We start from the raw sequence: 19,115 nt of genomic DNA, 5'->3' as shown, positions 1-19,115 counted from the left end.
TTGTGCATAGTAAATATCTAAAAAGAAGTAGTTATCTGATTCAGGTCCTTTCAAATAAGATTTTCAGTTCTCTCTTTAAAAGGCTCATTAGAAGGAAAACAAAGGCTTTTGTATGAAACCTAAAGCTATTTTTTAAAGGCAATCTCTATGTATTTACTGTATTAAAATCAAGGTCAGTATCAAAATCAAGGAAACGGGGAATTCTCTGGCAGTCCAGTGGTTAGGACTCCGTGCTTTCACTGTCAAGGGTGCAGGTTCAATCCCTGGTTGGGGAACTAAGCCCACGAGAGACGGAAAAAAAAAAAAAAAAAAATCAGGAAATGCTTTAGAATACAGTCCACAAAGACTCTGCCATTCTGGGTCCCTCTAGATGATGCAAAATTATAAACTTATGGGTCTAAGAACAATTATTTAAATAAAGTTAAGTTATTATACGAATAAGATTGAGGTGAAAGAGTAAAGACATTTTATAGGTAATACATCACTTAGGACTAGTAAAATTTTAGATACTCATAGTAAGTAATCTTCTTTATATTAAACTTCTGTTACCTAATTTTTAAATATAATATGGAAATCCTAAAAAAGAAGCTTATAGTTTAAAAATACCAAGATAGGTTGATCAGGGTGTTTTAACTACTTACACAGAGGGTTAATCACAGAGTCTACAGATTTTCCACATGACTCATTTTCATAAGCTAAATTAGAAGCTATCTCATGTTTTCCTCCAAAACTGCAAACTCTAAGCAGCAAAATGTCAACCTAACAATTGAAATTCTTCACCAATATATAAATGGCATCTCTCATGTAAGATCACGAGTGAGTAGCTTTCAATGACCTATATTCATCTAAGGTTTTATTAAACATTGTATTAGGTTTGGGCATTTAGTCTTTGAGCCCAGTGCACTGAAGTCAAAATTCTCGAAACTACAATGATAGGGAAAAAAAGAAGATGACAGTTCCAGGATCCTCTGTTCCTTTCATATTTTTGATATCTTTATCCCGGCCGTCAACATTTTTCCTCCCCCTCTTCATTCCTTTGGCTGTTCTTCCTAACCTCTTCTGTCCTCCTCTAGACTCCCATATTCCCCAAGCTCACAATTTTTCTTTCTAGCCTTTATGTTCTTCTGCAAACCGCCAGTGCTCTTCCACAGGCCGGAGCTCCCTAACTAAAGATGGTTATTGATGTACAGTACCAGTGTTTTAGTGCAGCAGCAGAATCAATAAATGAGAAAATACTGCTTTGTCAGGTTTCGCCAGAGCATGCTGGGAAACTTTACTGCTCCGAATGGTTACAGCAACTCTTAATACATGAGAGGGAGAGCCGGGCTCCCTTCTGCGGAGAGAAATGATGTTCTTCTACCCTCTAGTGACTATAAAGGAATAAGACAAAAGTTGGAGGAATTCCTGAGACCACTTCACATGATTATTTATTGTCTCTTAAGTTTATTTCTAAAAAGAACCAGAGTCTTGGAAACCAAGTGAACAGGGAAGATTAAAAAAAAAAGAAAACCACCTTAGCCTGGTTATTTTTAAAGTGCTCAAAAATGCAAAGGATATACATTTTAGGAAGAGTCAGAACTTTGATTCCTCTGGATTTTAAAAAGCAAGGTTTAGAAAGTTTACCTTCTTTCCTAGGAACTAGTCAGGTTACAAATCTCTCCCTCTCTCTCTTTCACATACACACGCTCTTACAAACACACGAAATCTTTGTTTCAATCTCCTTATTTTATAGAGAAGTAAACAACTGCAGTGTGGTGAGGTTAGAAATGAGAGATGGCATATATCTGTGTACACATATGTGTGTATAAATAAATGCATATACAGAGATTGCCCACGCACCCTCCCCTCAAACACGGACACATCACGGCCACCTCCATCTTGGTTATTCCTCTTTTAAAAGCAGTAGACCTGCTAAAGTAAGTTATACATAATATTTTTGGTTTTGTTTACATTTACATTAATTTTGACATTTAGTCACTTAAGTTACAATGTGTTACCTTAATAACCTGATAATAACACATCCCTACCTTGGTACACCTATACTTTTTATAAATTGCACAGAAGTATGTAATTGTTTAAAATGATACTAACAATGTAAAAAAGTCACTGGTATTTCATGGAGAAATCTTTAAAGAAACGCTCACAAAAAAAAAAAGGTAAAATAAAAGTAATATAAAAAAGATTTATAAAATATACCACGTATTCTTCTCAATCTTTTCACTGCCCTTATAACAGTTTCCACCGAATGGTAAATAGCTTTCTAAAGGACTAAATCTAACTGCACTACGACTCCAAATAATTCAAGCTTAATGAAGTGTAACATTCTAACATGACCGGTACATATAAAATGTCAACACTAAAACAAGTGTAAGTTCAAACATCTGGCTATGCCCTTATTAAATGAAATTTTAAAAGGGAGTTTGTTTCCTTTTTATTCATAACAGCAGTAAGAGGAAAAGAAAGCCTTTCCATGTAAAGGTTGGATAATAATCTTGTCTACATTTGTCTTTGCTACAAAGGTGATCCACATGATGTAAAGGAAAAAAAACAGCTATATTTACCTTGCTGGCACTTAACTGCTTCCGATTTGACCAACGCTAAGGATTATGTCCATTGAATCGTGAAAAATGGCAAAATAAAAGAGAGAAATAGAGCCGTTAACAACATGATGATGTTATCATGCTAGTTAGATGGTGCAGACTATGTTCGAACAACTGACACCCACATTCTAAGGTTTCAGAGGAAACACATTTGAGCAAGAAAATAGTTAGAAACCTAGAAAAATCACATTTCTGTGGTTGTGTTACATCATTTTCTCACAGTATTCAAAAATGAAAAGACAAGGACACAGAATACTGCTCAGTCCTTACAGGTACATTTATGTTTTTATTTGCCTGAAAACACTCTAATTTTACCTCGAAAAGCAAAGTGGAAAGGCAGGTTTTTTCTACCTGAAATATTCAGATAGCATTATAAAAATGTTTAAGAAATTCATGGACAAAGTTAGTTCATGTTTAGGTTTCTGTAGTTTTAGATACTAGAAAAAAATAATTCCATTGCCCTCTGATGAGAAAATCTCAATAATCGAAATAATAGGAAAAACAATCTGAGTCATTTCTTCACAATGAAGAAAAATAGGCTAATGTACCAGTGAGGGAGGGAAGAAAAAAATGTTCTGAACAGCCAGTAACTTCACCACTGTTCTCTTTTGATCTCTCATTTGTCGAGCTAAGACTGCTGAATTTCGTCTACAATTAAAGTTCTCTCCTAACAAAATCCTCTCATTACTCCTGTCACCATGCAGTACTGCAAAGCTCTACTCTGGCTGGTTAACCAGCTAACTGGATGTTAAAACTTGGAAAAATTTGGCAGATTACAACTCAATTATGAATCTAATTGAGCAGCCCATAGTAACTATTATGAGTAAGGAAAAAAAATGCCTTTAGGCAAATGACCTATCCACATTGCCAATAAGTCTCCCCAGTAAATTAGAAACCAGAAAACAAATTGTCTTTGGGGAAAATCCACTTATATTCCAGGGACCAGCAAGTAGAAACGCTGGTACAAAAATGTCTTGAAAATATTCTTCAGGAAAAACACTTTCCCTGGTGAAACTGTTAAGCTCAACCACTCAGCATGTGACCCAGAGTTATAGATACTACAATCTGGGTATTAAAATCAGTTCTTTTTGTATTTTCCCAACAACATATGAACAAATATTTTCAACCAGAACAACCACTAAAATTAATCACCATCTTGTAGGTACACATGGCTATTCTTAAATAGCCTTTTGAAATACAATTCGTTTGATTTTTATATCACCAAAGATTAAAAAATAGATAAGGAAATTAATGGAAAATGAGTATTACTGTCTGCTTACTACACTACGAAGAGCTACCATATATCGGGTGTCTACTCCATGCTAAGCACTATATTTGATCATCTTGACCTTTACAAACCTATAAAATAGATAATCTTTCTTTTAAATCCTCATTTCACAAATTGTAGCTGAGAATTAAGTAATTCTGGGAATTTGACCTGATCACTTAACTTCTCAAAACTAAAAATAGTGGAGTCAGGATTCAAACCCAGGCAGTCTGATGACAGAGCTCATAATTATAACTAAAATCCTATTTTTGCTGAGAAAAAAAGACAGAGGGCAGGTTTATCAGCCCTCCACCCAGTGCCTTACCCCTTAACTGCACCATGCCCGTATGCACTTAAATCCCTGGCCCTGAGGGTCAATTCACAGACATTTTGCACATGTTAAGATTTTTACTGGCTTGGCTCTAAAGCAACAAAGACTGCCTCAATGACAACGGGAAGAAATATGGGTACAAAACCGAGAATTCAAACTGAAATCTCTCCATCAGGCTTTAAATTAAAATGGAAATTTATAAACAAATTATTCCCAAATAATCTCAGTCTCCCGTGTTAGTTACCCCATTTAAAACCCCAATATAAGAATATCTTTAAATACTAACTTAAACTCAATGAAAAGATCAACAGTTTTCTGATACCTACTCTATCCAAAGGGCCCCTGATATGCATTGTAAGTTGAAGAACCACACATGGCCAAGGATAAATTATTCCTTGCTCAGGTATACTTTGAACAAGTATATAAACAGAAAAATAACACTACCAATCAGAACAAACAGAACAGGCATTACCATTATTATTATTTCTATAATACCCCATTTTATTTATATATGTACATCTATATACACGTATATGTGTATATATATGTATGTACACTCGTATATACAGTAAATATATTGTACACTAGACCCTGCCAGACAAGCAAAGAACAAAGAAAATGAGAAATCATACCAGCAAGTAGATAATGCGTACCATCTGACAAACTCTCAAAAACGGGGTGGAGGAGTCAAGGAAAGAAGGGCCAAACTAAATAGGATGACAAGTGTGTCTCCTTTTAGGGCTCTGAAAAGATAGGCTTTGAGATGTTTTCCAAAAACAAACTCAAGCTGCATTGAGTATTAATTGCTCTGCAATTTGAAATAAATTTTGACTGAAATGGCTCTACTTAAGAACTCCAAATTTTGGCACTATTTCAACATATTTTAAGTGCCAGAAGTACTGCTAAATAGGATCCAATACACTACAGAAAAATCCACTTGTGGAATAAATATACAGCTATTACGCAGCTGAAATATGCAGCTATCTTCATGAGGTCATTATCCAAGTTTACAAACCCCACTTAAACATGTAAGAAATTTTCAGAACATATCAGCTGGCAATTATGCAACCATGTGGCAAATAATATGCTCATTTCCATGGCATGTCATTGTAACCTGGCATCCAGCTCAAGGAACCGGTAACCTACTGGATGCCCTGCCACTGAATCCGATGACAATGCCATCAAAAGTAAGAGACGTTAAAGGAAATCCCTCCGTCACTATGTTGGGTAGAAAAAAAAATATTTTTGACATGCTTAAAACATTTTAACATCAAAATATCAACGTTATTGAGGCCTCAGGTTTTAACAGTGCCACTTCTTAATTAATAAATAGAGATATCCCCCCCCAAAGTTATCAAGTAAATGCTTATAAGTAAAGAATTCAAATTAAAAATAGCAACTGTTTAGTTGACCCTCTGGCAATTGAAAAATCACTGTGCATTTTTTTGTTGTTTTTTTTACTCCTTTAAACTATCTTCAGTGAGTTTACTAGTAAATCACTCATGATTTTCATCAAGAAAATAAATTACAACTAACAGCAAAGGTAATGTCAAAATGAAGAATATTCTCCACACTGACCTCACTGACTCAATTCAAGAGGTATTATTGGAGGCCTACTTTATAAACAGGCTTCAGATTTTCATACCAGATTCTAAACATGCTGAAATTTTAACACATCTTAGTCCTTTTTCAAGTAGCTGTTTTTAATTGGCTTTTTAAATACCTTTCAAATAAATGACAATCCAAGATGCTTTCATTCTCATTTTCATTCTTGGAATTTTAAGGTATAATACCAGAATATAAAATAAGATTATGGTTTGTATTCACATATTTGCTCCTAAAAACAGAGTCCCCATCATACTGTCACAAAATCCAATGCTTTTTGATGTTACAGACATCTTTAATAGGTAATGCATTAACTAGAAATTCCCATGTAATAGACTAGAGAATATTAAATGTGTGTCTTCCCAGAAGAACTCTCAATAGAAAATTTGGTAGCTAAAAGAAAAAAGAAGATGAAACGGAAATGCTGCAAATGTATACTTGATCACCTTAGTAACGTACAACACAATGACTAAATCCTGGGGACAGCTTTTCATAACTAAATAATGCCTAAGTCATCTAGTACCTAAGAAAACAGTAAATGGAAACCTTAACATTTAGAAAAAGCATATTTGTATGATCTGTGACACGCAAACCATAAGCAGCATAAACATTTAATAACAGCAATAGTATTATTGCTACAATATTAATAATGTTTACATCCCTAGCCAAAATAGAGATCATTCCGTACTGGATTTCTTTCCAGGTTTCCAAAAGAAAGGGTGTACGTTATCACAGATAGGTACTTTAAGTCTCTATGCAGTTTTTCCCCCTACCCAAATAAATACAAAAATGTCAGTCATCTGGCAACCCAATTATCAAAGAAAAGTTGCAATGGAGAATTTTAAAAAGAAAAAAAGGGTCACACTCACGTGTCTCTTGAAATCACACTGTTTTACTACTAGGTTCAAATTTAATACAATCACTCCCATGTCATCTTCTAAACTGTTTGGATCTTCCAATTTTAAAATATGTTCAGTCGTTCTATAAGCAAAAAGCAACAAATAATGGTAGCACTTATTGGTAGTACTTTATAGCCTTAGAATACATCAGGAGCTTATGATAAAAATCTCCTACCTCTGAACAGGGGTGAGACACAAGTTAAAAAAAAGCACCAGATTCAGTGAAAATAAACCAACCATCTTCAGGGTAGAGAAACTGTTTGGCATTGCCTAATTCAACAGTTGGTCAACTGATTCTTCTCCCCTACTGCCCAAAGAAAATGTAAATACTTGTTTTAATTTTAAGGTAAGTAGGTTAATGAACACGAAAGTACAAAATTCAATACACCTTTTAGGTTACGTTATAGAAGATGTAATATCTGACCAATATATATTTGGGAGCTAAAAAGCAAAAATTATAGAAAAACTCACATTTTAAAGCACTCCTTCATTTATTCAGATTTTGTCATTTGATTATCTTGAGTTCCCTCTAAAATTCACTAATAACAACTAGATGGTAAAATTACAATACCTGTTAAGCTCAAGATCACTCAGAACGACAAATGCAGAACCCATGAAATCAGATATAGTTAAATCTCGATCATACACCTACAAAGAAGAAGGGGGCCAGTAACACACATTAATATGGCAAACCAACTGAGTATATCAAAGTATGGATAAATGCAATAGGCTGGGAATTTTGAATTCAGTTTTCTAGATCTAAAAATAATTTGCACAGTATAAAGAAGAATTTAACCAAGCTGATGGAGAGAACAAAATTATTCAAACCTGTGCATTTTGCTTACTATGGCCAAAATAACAGAAAATACTTTTAAGGCAGTATTCATACGCATTAAGATATTATGCACAATAGACCACTCTCTGTAGTTTAAATGGTCTCTCAATAAAATTTAGTATTTTCCACAGTGAGCAAGTCTGCCAATTAAATAGAAATTTGCTAAATATTCTATAGCAATCCCATCCTGCACTCAACTCATGCAGTTTTAACCCAGATGTTAGAGCAATTGACGCTTACAACTGGTAGCTTAAAGCTCTCTGAGAAAGGCTTTAGTACTTGTCACCACTGCACTGGCAGTAATAATTCTTCCACATTCAGTAAGTTTAAATACAATCAATGGAGATATTATTTTCACTCTGCTAGATCTGAGAGTAACATACAGTTTGACCAAGGGTAAAAAGAATCCCTTCCATACTTATATTTTTAACCCAGTGCTTAGGAATGATACAAGAATGAATTTGGGGAAGTTGACTTTTAAGAGGGCGAAGATGGCTGAGAAATAAATGTTTTTAATAAAAGAGCAGATTTGAAAGTCATCTGGGATTACCTTCACATGCAGCTTTTGATCAAGGCTTTGTATTGGCAATAAGACTATCTCGTCCCAAACTGGGTTCAAGTTCTTATATATGACTTTACTTTTGTACACAGTCTTCCCATTCAGCTTAAATTTCACATAGGGATCACTCGTGCCTTTAAACGAAAAAGAGAGCAAGACAGGTTTTAAAAATATACGTAAAAAGCCTAGGATCTCCATTAAGTAAAGATTCTTTCCACGCTCTCCAGGCTCAAAGCACTTCACTGAGCACACCCAGAACAAATGTCTCCCTGCACAGAGACTGAGGGCCCCAGAGGTGGAGAGGGGAGAGAAGTGAAACAATCTGGGGTAAATGACTGATTCTTCTTTGCCTTTCGTGGTAGAATATAAATGGGCTCCTTGAGCTTTTTCTGTTTGGTTTCATTGTGGGTATGTCATCACTCTCCTACCCACAAAAAAATTCAAGAAATAAAATCCACCAGCACCAGCCAAGCATCTCAGGAGTCCTGGGGAGAAGCCCACTCCTCCTAAGAATGGCAGTGAGTCAGTGAAAATGGAAAGAAACCATTTTCAAACATTTGGCCAGATGGCTGACTCAACAGAACCCTGTACTTTATAATATAATCATAATAAATCAATCAATCCCTGGAACCACTGACTCAAAAGATGGGGCCTGGGGACTCAGACCGGAACGGGGGGCGTAGAGATTAAACTGACAAAGTTGCCATTCTTCGCCATCCCCCGCACCTGCGGTAAAGCAGAGAACATTGTCTCCCCCTGGCCAGCTGAACGCCCCTCAACAAGGCCCTCCGACCCGCCGGCCTTGGGCCACCACCCTTGACCTGCTGCCTCCTCCCGGGAAGCTTTGAAAAGGAATGAATAATGTCCCGCTATAGCCACTATGTCCAAAGCAGAAAGAAGGGCCGATGATGGACCCTCCTCCACATTTTTCAGATCAGTTGAGGAAAAAAAAATGCCCACAAACATAATACCAGGATTAATGTGTTGTGCAAGTGTGTTACATGCATGCAAGTGTGCCATCATACTCGGGACACAGAACAGTGACCGGGACATACTTGCACATTACTACCTAGTGAAGGATGAATAAAGGAGGCACAAATAAATGAATAATCCACGAGGGCATGAATGCAGGCCAGCCGATAATGCTACAAAGAAAGGAAAAAAATCTAATTTGGGGAGGTACGCTGGTATAATTCATCGTGAACCATGCTCTGAATAAGTGCTCAAAGACCAACGGTCTGTTTTGTTCACTGACACATTCCAGGTGCCTTGGACAACGCCCAGCAGAGGCCTCCACAGATTTACTGACATGAGTTCTTGATATTAAAGTCAAGCCGATGTAGTCGAAGAATATTACATCAAAAATTAATTAGGCTACTCTGTCACAAACATTTCCAACTCGTTAATACCCACCATGAATTATTTCAATCATTTTTTTTTTTTCAGCTCTTTCTGAGGTTTCTGCAGGACGGAAAACTCCTGAACATGAATGCAATTCTTATCCCAACTATTTTAACTGGGGGTCACATCACTTGGGGGCAAGATAATACACATTGGCTAAAAGTCTTAACAGAGTAACCAAGGTTATCATTTGGATAATTCAGCCATTCCAGTATGGCAAGGCTACTAACTTTCAAACAAAGAAATCAAGCTACACATATACACATATACATATTCGACACTCACGTTTTAAGTTTGGCAACAAAGGGGCAGAAACCCAGCAGTCTTTACTTTAAACCTGGACACACACACACTCGCACACGCTGAAGCAGCAATTCTGAGCAGGATAGTAAAAATGAAGGCATTCCCACCCAATCAGTGGAATAGTCACTAGTGAGTCAGTAATCTGTCCACACCCCCTCTTTGAGAGTACAAGAGAACACCTGCGGCAAGTCAGATTTTAACAGTCATTCTGATATATATAGATTAAAAAAAAAAAAAAGTGGGGGGAAAACTCTAATAAAAAGAGGCCTTTAATTAAATGAAATTGCCACTCTGGGATCAGGCCTTCATGCTTGTCAGCGTGCTCTCAAAATAAACATCTCAAAACCAGGCCTCGGTGGTGTCACTTTCTCACAGGCAAAGCATACTGGGTAATCCCCAGGCATCTTGACAGCTACATAATGTTCAAACTGTTTCACGGGTGAATGGCAGCAGTTGCGTGAAAGAAAATATTAATGTCTGGAATTAATAGAAAAAGGGACCAGGGTTTACAAAGCCAAACAAGGAACCAGGGTGTCAAGTGAGTACGGCGTTAATTGTTAGGGAAAATTTGAGAAGGGGGGGCAGGAGGCACGTAGTGATTTTTTTCTCTCTGAGCCTAAGTGCCTCACTGTCAGGCAAGTGACATCTTAACTAGGCAGGTTCTGAAAAGGGGGGTCGCCGCTCAGGAATGCAATGCCCAGATTATACAAATGATGAGATGACACCTGAATGGGTGGACTTTAACCTTTCTTTCACAGGGCGCTTCATAAACAATGAGGCTCCTTGGAATAAAGAGGTAGCGTGGAACTTTGGGAGGAGAATGAAACTAGGAGGCCGGAGACGGTGCCTCCCTCCTGGGGTCGCCACCCGTTCTGCCATGTGGACTCAACAGAGTCACAGAGCCTCAAATTTAGAATATGTAGCTATCACGCATCAATAGCCAGAGCTTCCTGCTCCCATGCAAAAGGTCCTGTGGTTCTGTGTGTGCTGAGACAGACTGACAGCCACTCACTGGTCCTCCAGAAATGCTGTGCCAATTCACACTCCCGACAACAGTGCGGGACAGTCCTTATTTCTGCTCCTGACGCTCTGGCTGGCCACGCCTCCCTTGACCCTGTACCTGTCAGGCCCGCTAACGTCACTCACGTGCCACAAACACAGGCTGCCTCAGAGCATGGCTCAGTGTTACTGAGTACTAAGGGGGATGACAAAGGAAGATCCATCCCAGAGCCTTTTCTTCTGTACCTGGCGTGCAGCAGGCAGACGGTATATATAACCCAAGGTCCAAGAGGTAAGTGTCAAAATAGAACAGAACTTGGAGGTTATGCTAGTTCACAGGCGGGAAAGGTTAGTTCCAGCTGGGGTATCAGTGGAGGCTGAAATAAAGGAGATGGGAATTGAAACATGGGCGGATCTGGCCAAGCGGAAAAGGACTGAGGCCATTTGGGCTGGAGGAATCGGCACTGAAAGGGGAAAGAGGCCAAAATGACTAGATCTGTGCGGTGCCAAGCAAGCATTTCAATTCATCCAGAAATTAAGGGGGAAAAATGTATAGTGAGAAAGTTAAAAACCCCGGTTTTGAGTCAGACTGACGTGCCTTAAAAATCACAAAATAAGGAGTTAAGTTTTTGTTCTGTAAGAAATATAGGGTAGTTTTGTTTTTCCTGTTCTCTTTTTCTAAATTTTTTAACAAGTGTAATACATGCACATGATTCTGAAAAGTATGAAAGGAAAACTCTCCACCCTCTTAATCTTTCCTCATTCCCATTCCTCACATGCACCAGCTTCTTGAGTGTTTTACAGGAAAAAATACATGAATTGCTTTTAACTCGAATGTAATCATAATAAATGCACTGGACTCTGTGCTTTCACAACTAAAGTACCTTGAGGCTCTGTTCACATCAGCAATACAGATTCACCAGTTTTTTTTTTCTTTTATCAACTGCATACATTTTCATTGTGTTGTTGTATCTTAATTTATGTAACTAGTTACCAAATAATAAACATTTACATCAACTTCCAATTCTTTTTTTTTTTTACTAGCAACAAACAATACTAAAACAAGCATCCTTGTATGACTATCTTGAAGTTCCTATGTGATTATATTCAAAAGAACTGCAGGGCAAATGAATGTGTCTTTTCTGGTTCTGACAGCCATTGTCAAATTGTTCTTCCAAAGTCTGTCAAAATTTACACTTCCACCAAGAATATACGTTTTGTATTTTTTTTCTTTACATGCTCACCAATATTTGATGTCATAAACCTTTACTTTGAAAAAATGGCAGGTAAAAAAAAATAGTATCTCCATTTTTCTCTATCATTAACATTTTGAGTAAAGCTTAGGATCTTTCATATTTTAGTGACCTACATTTGTCTTTCTTTGTCAGGGAAATTCTCACTGATATCATTTACCCATTTTTCTATGGGCTCAAGGTTTTGTCTTTTGCTTATGGATTTGAATGAACCCTTAATTATGGAAAGCAGCCATTGGCTGTAAATCTTGTCATACTTTGTTTAGACTTACCTTACTTCTTGCAATAAGTTATTTCCATTTTTATTTAGGCAAATTTACCAGTTTTATTTATGGCACTGTCGTTTAACATTCTGCTTAGAAGAATTTTTCTCACTAAAGGATTTTAAGTTAGTTCAGCCATGTTTCTTTCCACTGATTTTGCAGCTTTTCGTTTTTTACACTTAAGTCTTTGGTCCATCTGGAATTATTTTAGTGTGAGAGGGAAGGAAATTCAGGTTTACTTATGAGTAGGAGAGTAAAATGATCAGAGCCAAGCTTCAGAAATATAAATCTGGCAGCAGCTTATAATTTAGAAGGAAGAAGAAAAAGGCTAAAGCGAAGAAACCTGGTAGTTGAGATAACACAGCACCGGGGAGTTGAGGAGACAGCTATACCCAAACTATAAGAAGCACCGATCCAGGGTTTCACAAAGCATGATCCATGGAACACTCATACCTCGAGATGCTCCACGGACTGAAAGGGTTATGTCATCAAAACCACTGGGAAAAGCTGTTTACTCTTTTCTTACTTGGAACTTCCCTATGTAGAGTAAAATATTAAACACAGCTAAGAACTGTATTAATGACAAACAGAAGCAATAATAAAAACAGCTTAAAACTTTTCTACTCTGTATTTCATAAAATTATTTAAATATAGAAAACATTTTACTTGGGGCACCTATGAACGTAATATTAAACTCCTCCAAATCAAAGCTCTGGAAGGTGAAATGCATGCCCAGAGTTGCCTAATATGCAAGGTAGGTGAATTATATGAAGATATGATAAATGAATAAACTTTGAAGTAGGATGGGCATGGTGGATTAAACTCCCAGACCTTCCTTTCAGTAACTGTATAACTTTAGGCATCGTAATTTCCTTATGCCTTACTATCTTCACCTGTAGATGGAAAAATGCCAACTTTGTAGAATTATCTTGAGAACTGAATGAACCACTATACTTCGGTAACAAGAGGTTCCAAACATTTACATAGTATGTGCTTCTATTTATACTATTACTACTCAATTAATTTAAAAGGGGAGAGTGTGTAACAATGTATGTGGTACTAATTAAATATTCATTTACTTTATTTTAGCTGTCCAAGTAACATGCACTGATAATTTGTCTCTATATGTCCCTTCTAAAGGTGTGATGTTTATATCCCCTTCTGTCTTCAAAAGTTGAACAGAAAATTCCTTATGTTATATCCTTCTCACAGGGATCCCATGTGGTTTGGGAAAATTTCATGAAACAATCTGAGCTGTCTTGGAAGGAATGGGCTGTTTAAAATCTGAAAGTCACTAAGTATTCATGAGTACTAGCTACTGCCCCACCTACAGTCCTAAGGGGATTCATCAGGATTTCAGAGAACTTTGCAGGTTTAATCTTATGAAAATAACAGGCAGCTCAATAAGAAGGACACGTAACTCAAGTTTATCATCAGGAGAGAGTCATCAAGAACCATCATATTTGAAGATTCTGTTCTCTTGGCATTTTTTTTTTTAATGTGTTTGTATGTTTGGTTGTTTTTATAAATTTATTTATTTATTTATTTGATTTTTGGCTGTGTTGGGTCTTCGTTTCTGTACGAGGGCTTTCTCTAGTTGCGGCAAGCGGGGGCCACTCTTCATCGTGGTGCGCGGGCCTCTCACTATCGCGGCCTCTCGTTGCGGAGCACAGGCTCCAGACGCGCAGGCTCAGTAGTTGTTGCGCACAGGCTTAGTTACTCCGCGGCATGTGGGATCTTCCCAGCCCAGGGCTCGAACCCGTGTCCCCTGCATCGGCAGGCAGACTCTCAACCACTGCGCCACCAGGGAAGCCCTCTCTTGGCATTTGACTTATCATCCCAAGGGGCTATTACCGGATTGAGTGTGTTATGGAAAAGATGGGCAGTATCAACAGGTGAAGTGGTTGAATAGAACAGACAAAATCACATGGACTGGCTCAAGAACTAGCCCAATATGCAAATAAGATAAATCTGTAATGAAACTCCAATTACCAACATCTTCTCTTTGCTTTTTCTAGTATAACAACTCATGGCCATGGTAGTAGAAAAAGCAGAAAGTCAAGATTAATTAAAAAAAAAAAAAAACAAGAAAGAAAGAAAGAAAATCACCACCATCTAGAAAAGCTTACTATCTTGATATGCACCGAGACTTTACACAAACACAGTTTTCACAAAAAGGAATCAGCCTTCATATTGTATTCTTTTACCTGCCTTCTTCAGTCAATAACACATCTGTCCCCTTCCATGCCCGTAAATATATTTCTATAAATCAGTTTAATGGTCATTTATGTATCTATTTGTATGAGTGTATGTGTGTGTGTGTATATATATATATACACACATATGCACTATATCATATAGTTTACGTACTATAGGTTTTTAAAACTAGCATTCCTAATTTAAACTAAAAATCCAATGCATTGAATGCAAAAGCTGTATTTGTAGACAAAACCTACTTATTTGTCACCAGCAAAGCTCATTCGCCAAGTTAAAAACTTCAGCCATATAGGGTCTCCAAAAGAAACGTGGTCTTAAGCTAGAAAAGTTTCCTAATTAAATGCATTTCTCAGAGTTGTTGTTTGTTTATGAAAGGAAATGATCTCCATAATTTTACACGAAGTTCACATTTTGTAATACCTGAGAACTTTTTTCAGGGGATCTTAAGAGTTCAGTTTCAAGTCAATAATTATTTACTAAGTCTTTAGGGAAACTGAGATACACATAGATGAATTCATTCTGCATAAAAAGATTTGAACACATATGAAAAGCATAAATTTGACTTTTTTCCTATCCTCTGGCTTAAGAGTAATAAGATTCATTATATTTATACACATATCTTTAGATTCTTTGCAATATGTATACCTATTTGGAATGTTTCTTCTTGCCAGAAAAAGAAGTAAATCTGAGTTGTTTCCATATGGGATCCATAAGTTCTGACTTTCTCCAAGGGTGGCTAAATAAGAGCCAGACGTGATTTCAGAAAACAAGCAAGTGATGATTTTTGAACAGCTGCTGCTGCCCTCTAGCAGTTACACTGAGATTTCCAGAGCAAGCCATGTCCGATTGCAGCTTTCTTAACAGACCCCTTCAGAAACCATAATGGGCCTTATGGAAACTCAAGGGCATTTTTCCTCAGTCACATGGGACAGGAGAAACAACTTTCCCTTTGTAGAGCACAGTCAACTTTACTTAAGAGAGCAGGAGATTCCAGTCTAGCAGAATTCCAAGCCAGGCTTTATCCACTACAATTAGATGAAGGGAACATGCACATTCCCAGGATTGCTTTATCCACTACAATTAAATGAAGGGAATATGCACATTCCCTTTCTCCTGCACATGGTGGCTGCATGCTTCTGTTTTTTTGGTACCAACCTCAGAAGAACCGTTTCCTCCCAGACCATCTAAGGGCCTTGCTGGCCATGTTCTGTCACTTAGCACATCCTGGTTGAACCACTCCTGAGCTTTTCTCCCAGTGAGATTGACTCCCCTCCTATTGGAGAGCCCACCATGGACAACAGCCCAGCGGCACCTTGGACAAGGCTTGCCCATGGCTGGACCCTGTGATGTAGTGTACCAAATTCACCAAAATCCATTTTTTTGAAAGACCATCCAGTGGCCAATTTACAGTGAGATTGAGGATCTGAATTTACCAATTCTACCAAAACTTGCTTATTTTAACTATTTATAAAGTTTTACCAAAACTGTTTATTTTGACTATTTTTAAAGTTTGCATAGAATAAATAATGGGAATTAAGAGAGCTGTGGAGAGTGAGGTCCTCATGGGGCCCTCAGATTCTCCCCCTGTACCATGCTCCCCCACAAACATCCTTCACCCCACCCACTCCACCCCAAGACTTCCCTACCTGCCCTACTCTCTGCCTGCTCCCCACCTCTGTTCCCCCTAATATTCTTTTTCTGTCTTTAGTCATCCCCTTTCTGGGATCTTCGGCTTAGGCCAGGCCATGTCCATTCCTTTCTATCATCTTCTTTGGCCTGAGACAAATTAAATATTATTTAAGATGCTGTTCTGGCTTTGTCTTCAGAGCCAATTAACTATTATGACCCAGAGACCTTCCAAAGTTGTTTTTAAAAGTTCTCATCCAATAATGTTATACACTTAATTTTATAAATAGATGAAAGACATTGTCAATATACTGATGGATTCAGTAAATGGGCCATTTGGTGAGTAGATTATTGAACAAATTGGCTTTTGTTGAAGTGATCACTAAGAAGAGATGCCTGCACCCCTATTCTTGATGAGGTGATCAGAAGTACACAGGGGTGTAAACTTCTGCTCAGAGACAGCATGCATGGTTGCCCTGTAACACCAAAGGAGGAGGAAGCCAGGTAAAAGTTAGAGGAAAGCATGACCACATAGAAAAAAGGAGAAGAGAGGCAGTGGCCAGGAGGCAGCACTATAAACAGAGCAGAACGCATTGGGGGGATAAAAGGAAATAAAGTTACGAGTAAGCCAGAAAGCCAATGAATGTAGCTGCCTGAAGTCTCTATAAAGGGTCAAACCTCCCAGATCTATAAGGGTATCAGCTCTCGGTGTTCCAGAAATCCACTTTGCCGAAGTACACACAACTATTAACACCTTCACATTCTCCTCTTTATTAATAAAAATACTTCAAATGTCCCCAGCCGAAGCTATCATTTAGGCATAAATCTAAGTCTAATGAAATGGATACCAGCCTTTATGGAAAAGAGACAACAGGACTGAAGTTTAGTATAATACTCACAATGGATGGGATCTCATTTGCTCCTCCTAAAACGGTATTATGTTGCAGTGTTAAGGATGAGGATGGCTACTGAGTTGCTAGAGCCAAGCCTCAGTCCCAGACCCATTGCACACTAAAGCTTTCATAAGTGCAGCCACACCTAATACCTAAGCACAACCTCCAAGTACTGATGCTCCTTCCATCAAGAAGCAGGGTGCCGGGCTTCCCTGGTGGCGCAGTGGTTGAGAATCTGCCTGCCAATGCAGGGCACACGGGTTCGAGCCCTGGTCTGGGAAGATCCCACATGCCGCGGAGCAACTGGGCCCGTGAGCCACAGCTACTGAGCCTGCGCGTCTGGAGCCTGTGCTCTGCAACAAGAGAGGCCGCGACGGTGAGAGGCCCACGCACCGCGATGAAGAGTGGACCCCACTTGCCGCAACTAGAGAAAGCCCTCGCACAGAAACGAAGACCCAACACAGCCATAAATAAATAAATAAATAAATAAATAATAAATTAAAAAGAAGCAGGGTACCCTACTTGTCCCCTGTAATCTGGGCAACTGCTTTAACCAATGCGGGGTGGTGAAAATAACACTGTGTTCCTTCCAAGGCTCTGCTGTAACCGGTGACACAGCCCCTGCCTCGTGCACTGGCCCTTCGCGTCTGGCGCCCTGAGCCGTGATGTAAGAAGTGTGACAATTCTGAGAGCACCAGGCCGTGAGGAAGCCAGGCCTCATGTGCAACAGTCCTCCTCTTCCAAGCAGCCCATCCCAGGCACCCAACATGCGTGTGAAAGGGCCTTTGAGTCTTCAGATGATAAAGTCCCCACAGTAAGTCATGCCCCAAATCTCAAGTCTTCCAGGTTGAGGCCCCAGACAGTGTGTAGCAAAGCAAGCCATCCCCACTGTGCCTTGTCCAAATCCACACTCCAGAATTCACAAACATATGGTAAATTGTTACACGCTGATTGTCTCTGGAATAATACCCTTCACCATCGTGTGCCATGCTCCCCGCCTCAAATTCAGCATGTTGGGGACACCTGAGGTGCGATGGCATGATGGAATTAGCTGACCAATACTGTAGCTGACCTCCAAATTAAGCCACAAGTAAAATCACAGACACATGGAAACACACAGATACACCCTCTGTGGACTTCATCTCTGTGTAAACCGTGCACGCACTCTCTAGCAGAATCCACCATATCGACATCACAATCAAACAAAGGAAGTAAAAGAACTACTCAAAACATAGCATGCCATGCTGCACATATTATTATACATCAGTGTGGAAATGAACAGAAAAAACCACTCCTACAGAGAATTCCAATTCAACCAAATGGAAGGCATGCAAAAAGTCAAGTCAATGATCTTCGGGTGGGTGTAAGGTGATATTTTACAAGCAGTGGAACAGGAAGCAGGCCTGTTTTGCTCCAGAATACTTCATAGGAATGGAGATGGGATCCCACAGAAGGAACAGGTAATTTGACTATCTAAAGCAGGGGAGGACCAAGACCTTCTAACCAACCTATGAGGATGCAGAGTGTCAAAACAAAACCCATCAACAAAAATCTCTAGAGGAAAGAGCTCAGTTGTGAGAATCCACTAATGGCTGTTGGATGCTGGTCTATATCCTAGCGGAAAAGGGGCAAAGAGAAGCAGATTCCCAAACTCAGTTCCCCATCCCTGTTGCGGACCTTGGCAGGCTACCAAAACCCACCAAGTGGAGGAAAATCCAACTGCTACCCTGGGTTGCAGGATGGGTGTTTGCATCTTTAAAGTTTCAAGTTTGCTAATGAATGAGCATCTTTCTGAATAAGCTGACCAGATGTGTCTTCCTTGCTCCCACACAAGCACACCAATGATCGAGCGCCATCTGGTGCAAAGCCCCAATTTTTGCAAAATAAAAAGTATTGACTGTGACCTTTCAATACAGTACAACTGGGATGTGGTGCTGGCACTGGAACAAAACAACACATCCATAGGAATCAAAGAGAAATCCAAAATGCAGACCCTCATATGGACTGCGTTTTAATACCCAATCAAAAAGTGGCCATGAAATCATTAGGGAAAGGAAAGTTTAG

At 38.7% G+C, this 19,115-nt stretch overlaps 1 protein-coding gene across 9 annotated transcripts in view; it reads right to left on the bottom strand.

Annotated features, from left to right (window-relative positions):
• Positions 1-19,115, bottom strand: part of MCTP2 (multiple C2 and transmembrane domain containing 2) — a 257,535-nt gene that overhangs the window by 139,842 nt on the left and 98,578 nt on the right. For 7 of the 9 annotated variants that reach the window (XR_005018816.1, XM_036843935.1, XM_036843934.1 and 4 more), the window contains 4 exons: positions 8,088-8,230; positions 7,274-7,350; positions 6,673-6,784; positions 2,562-2,597 (listed from right to left, as the gene is read on the bottom strand). Coding sequence is in view for 8 of the 9 variants with exons in the window: in XM_036843935.1 (XP_036699830.1) it covers positions 2,562-2,597; positions 6,673-6,784; positions 7,274-7,350; positions 8,088-8,230 (368 nt within the window). In the remaining variant the exon portion in view is untranslated. Of the gene's footprint in view, positions 1-2,561; positions 2,598-4,830; positions 4,902-6,672; positions 6,785-7,273; positions 7,351-8,087; positions 8,231-19,115 lie in introns of those variants that run through there. The other 2 variants (XM_036843937.1, XM_036843940.1) reach the window with 2 other exon arrangements.

Source organism: Balaenoptera musculus, chromosome 2 (assembly GCF_009873245.2).
Source record: "Balaenoptera musculus isolate JJ_BM4_2016_0621 chromosome 2, mBalMus1.pri.v3, whole genome shotgun sequence".
Taxonomy (NCBI): Eukaryota; Metazoa; Chordata; class Mammalia; order Artiodactyla; family Balaenopteridae; genus Balaenoptera; species Balaenoptera musculus.
Note: the sequence above shows the minus strand (reverse complement) of the source record. Positions and strands in the feature narration are given on the sequence as shown.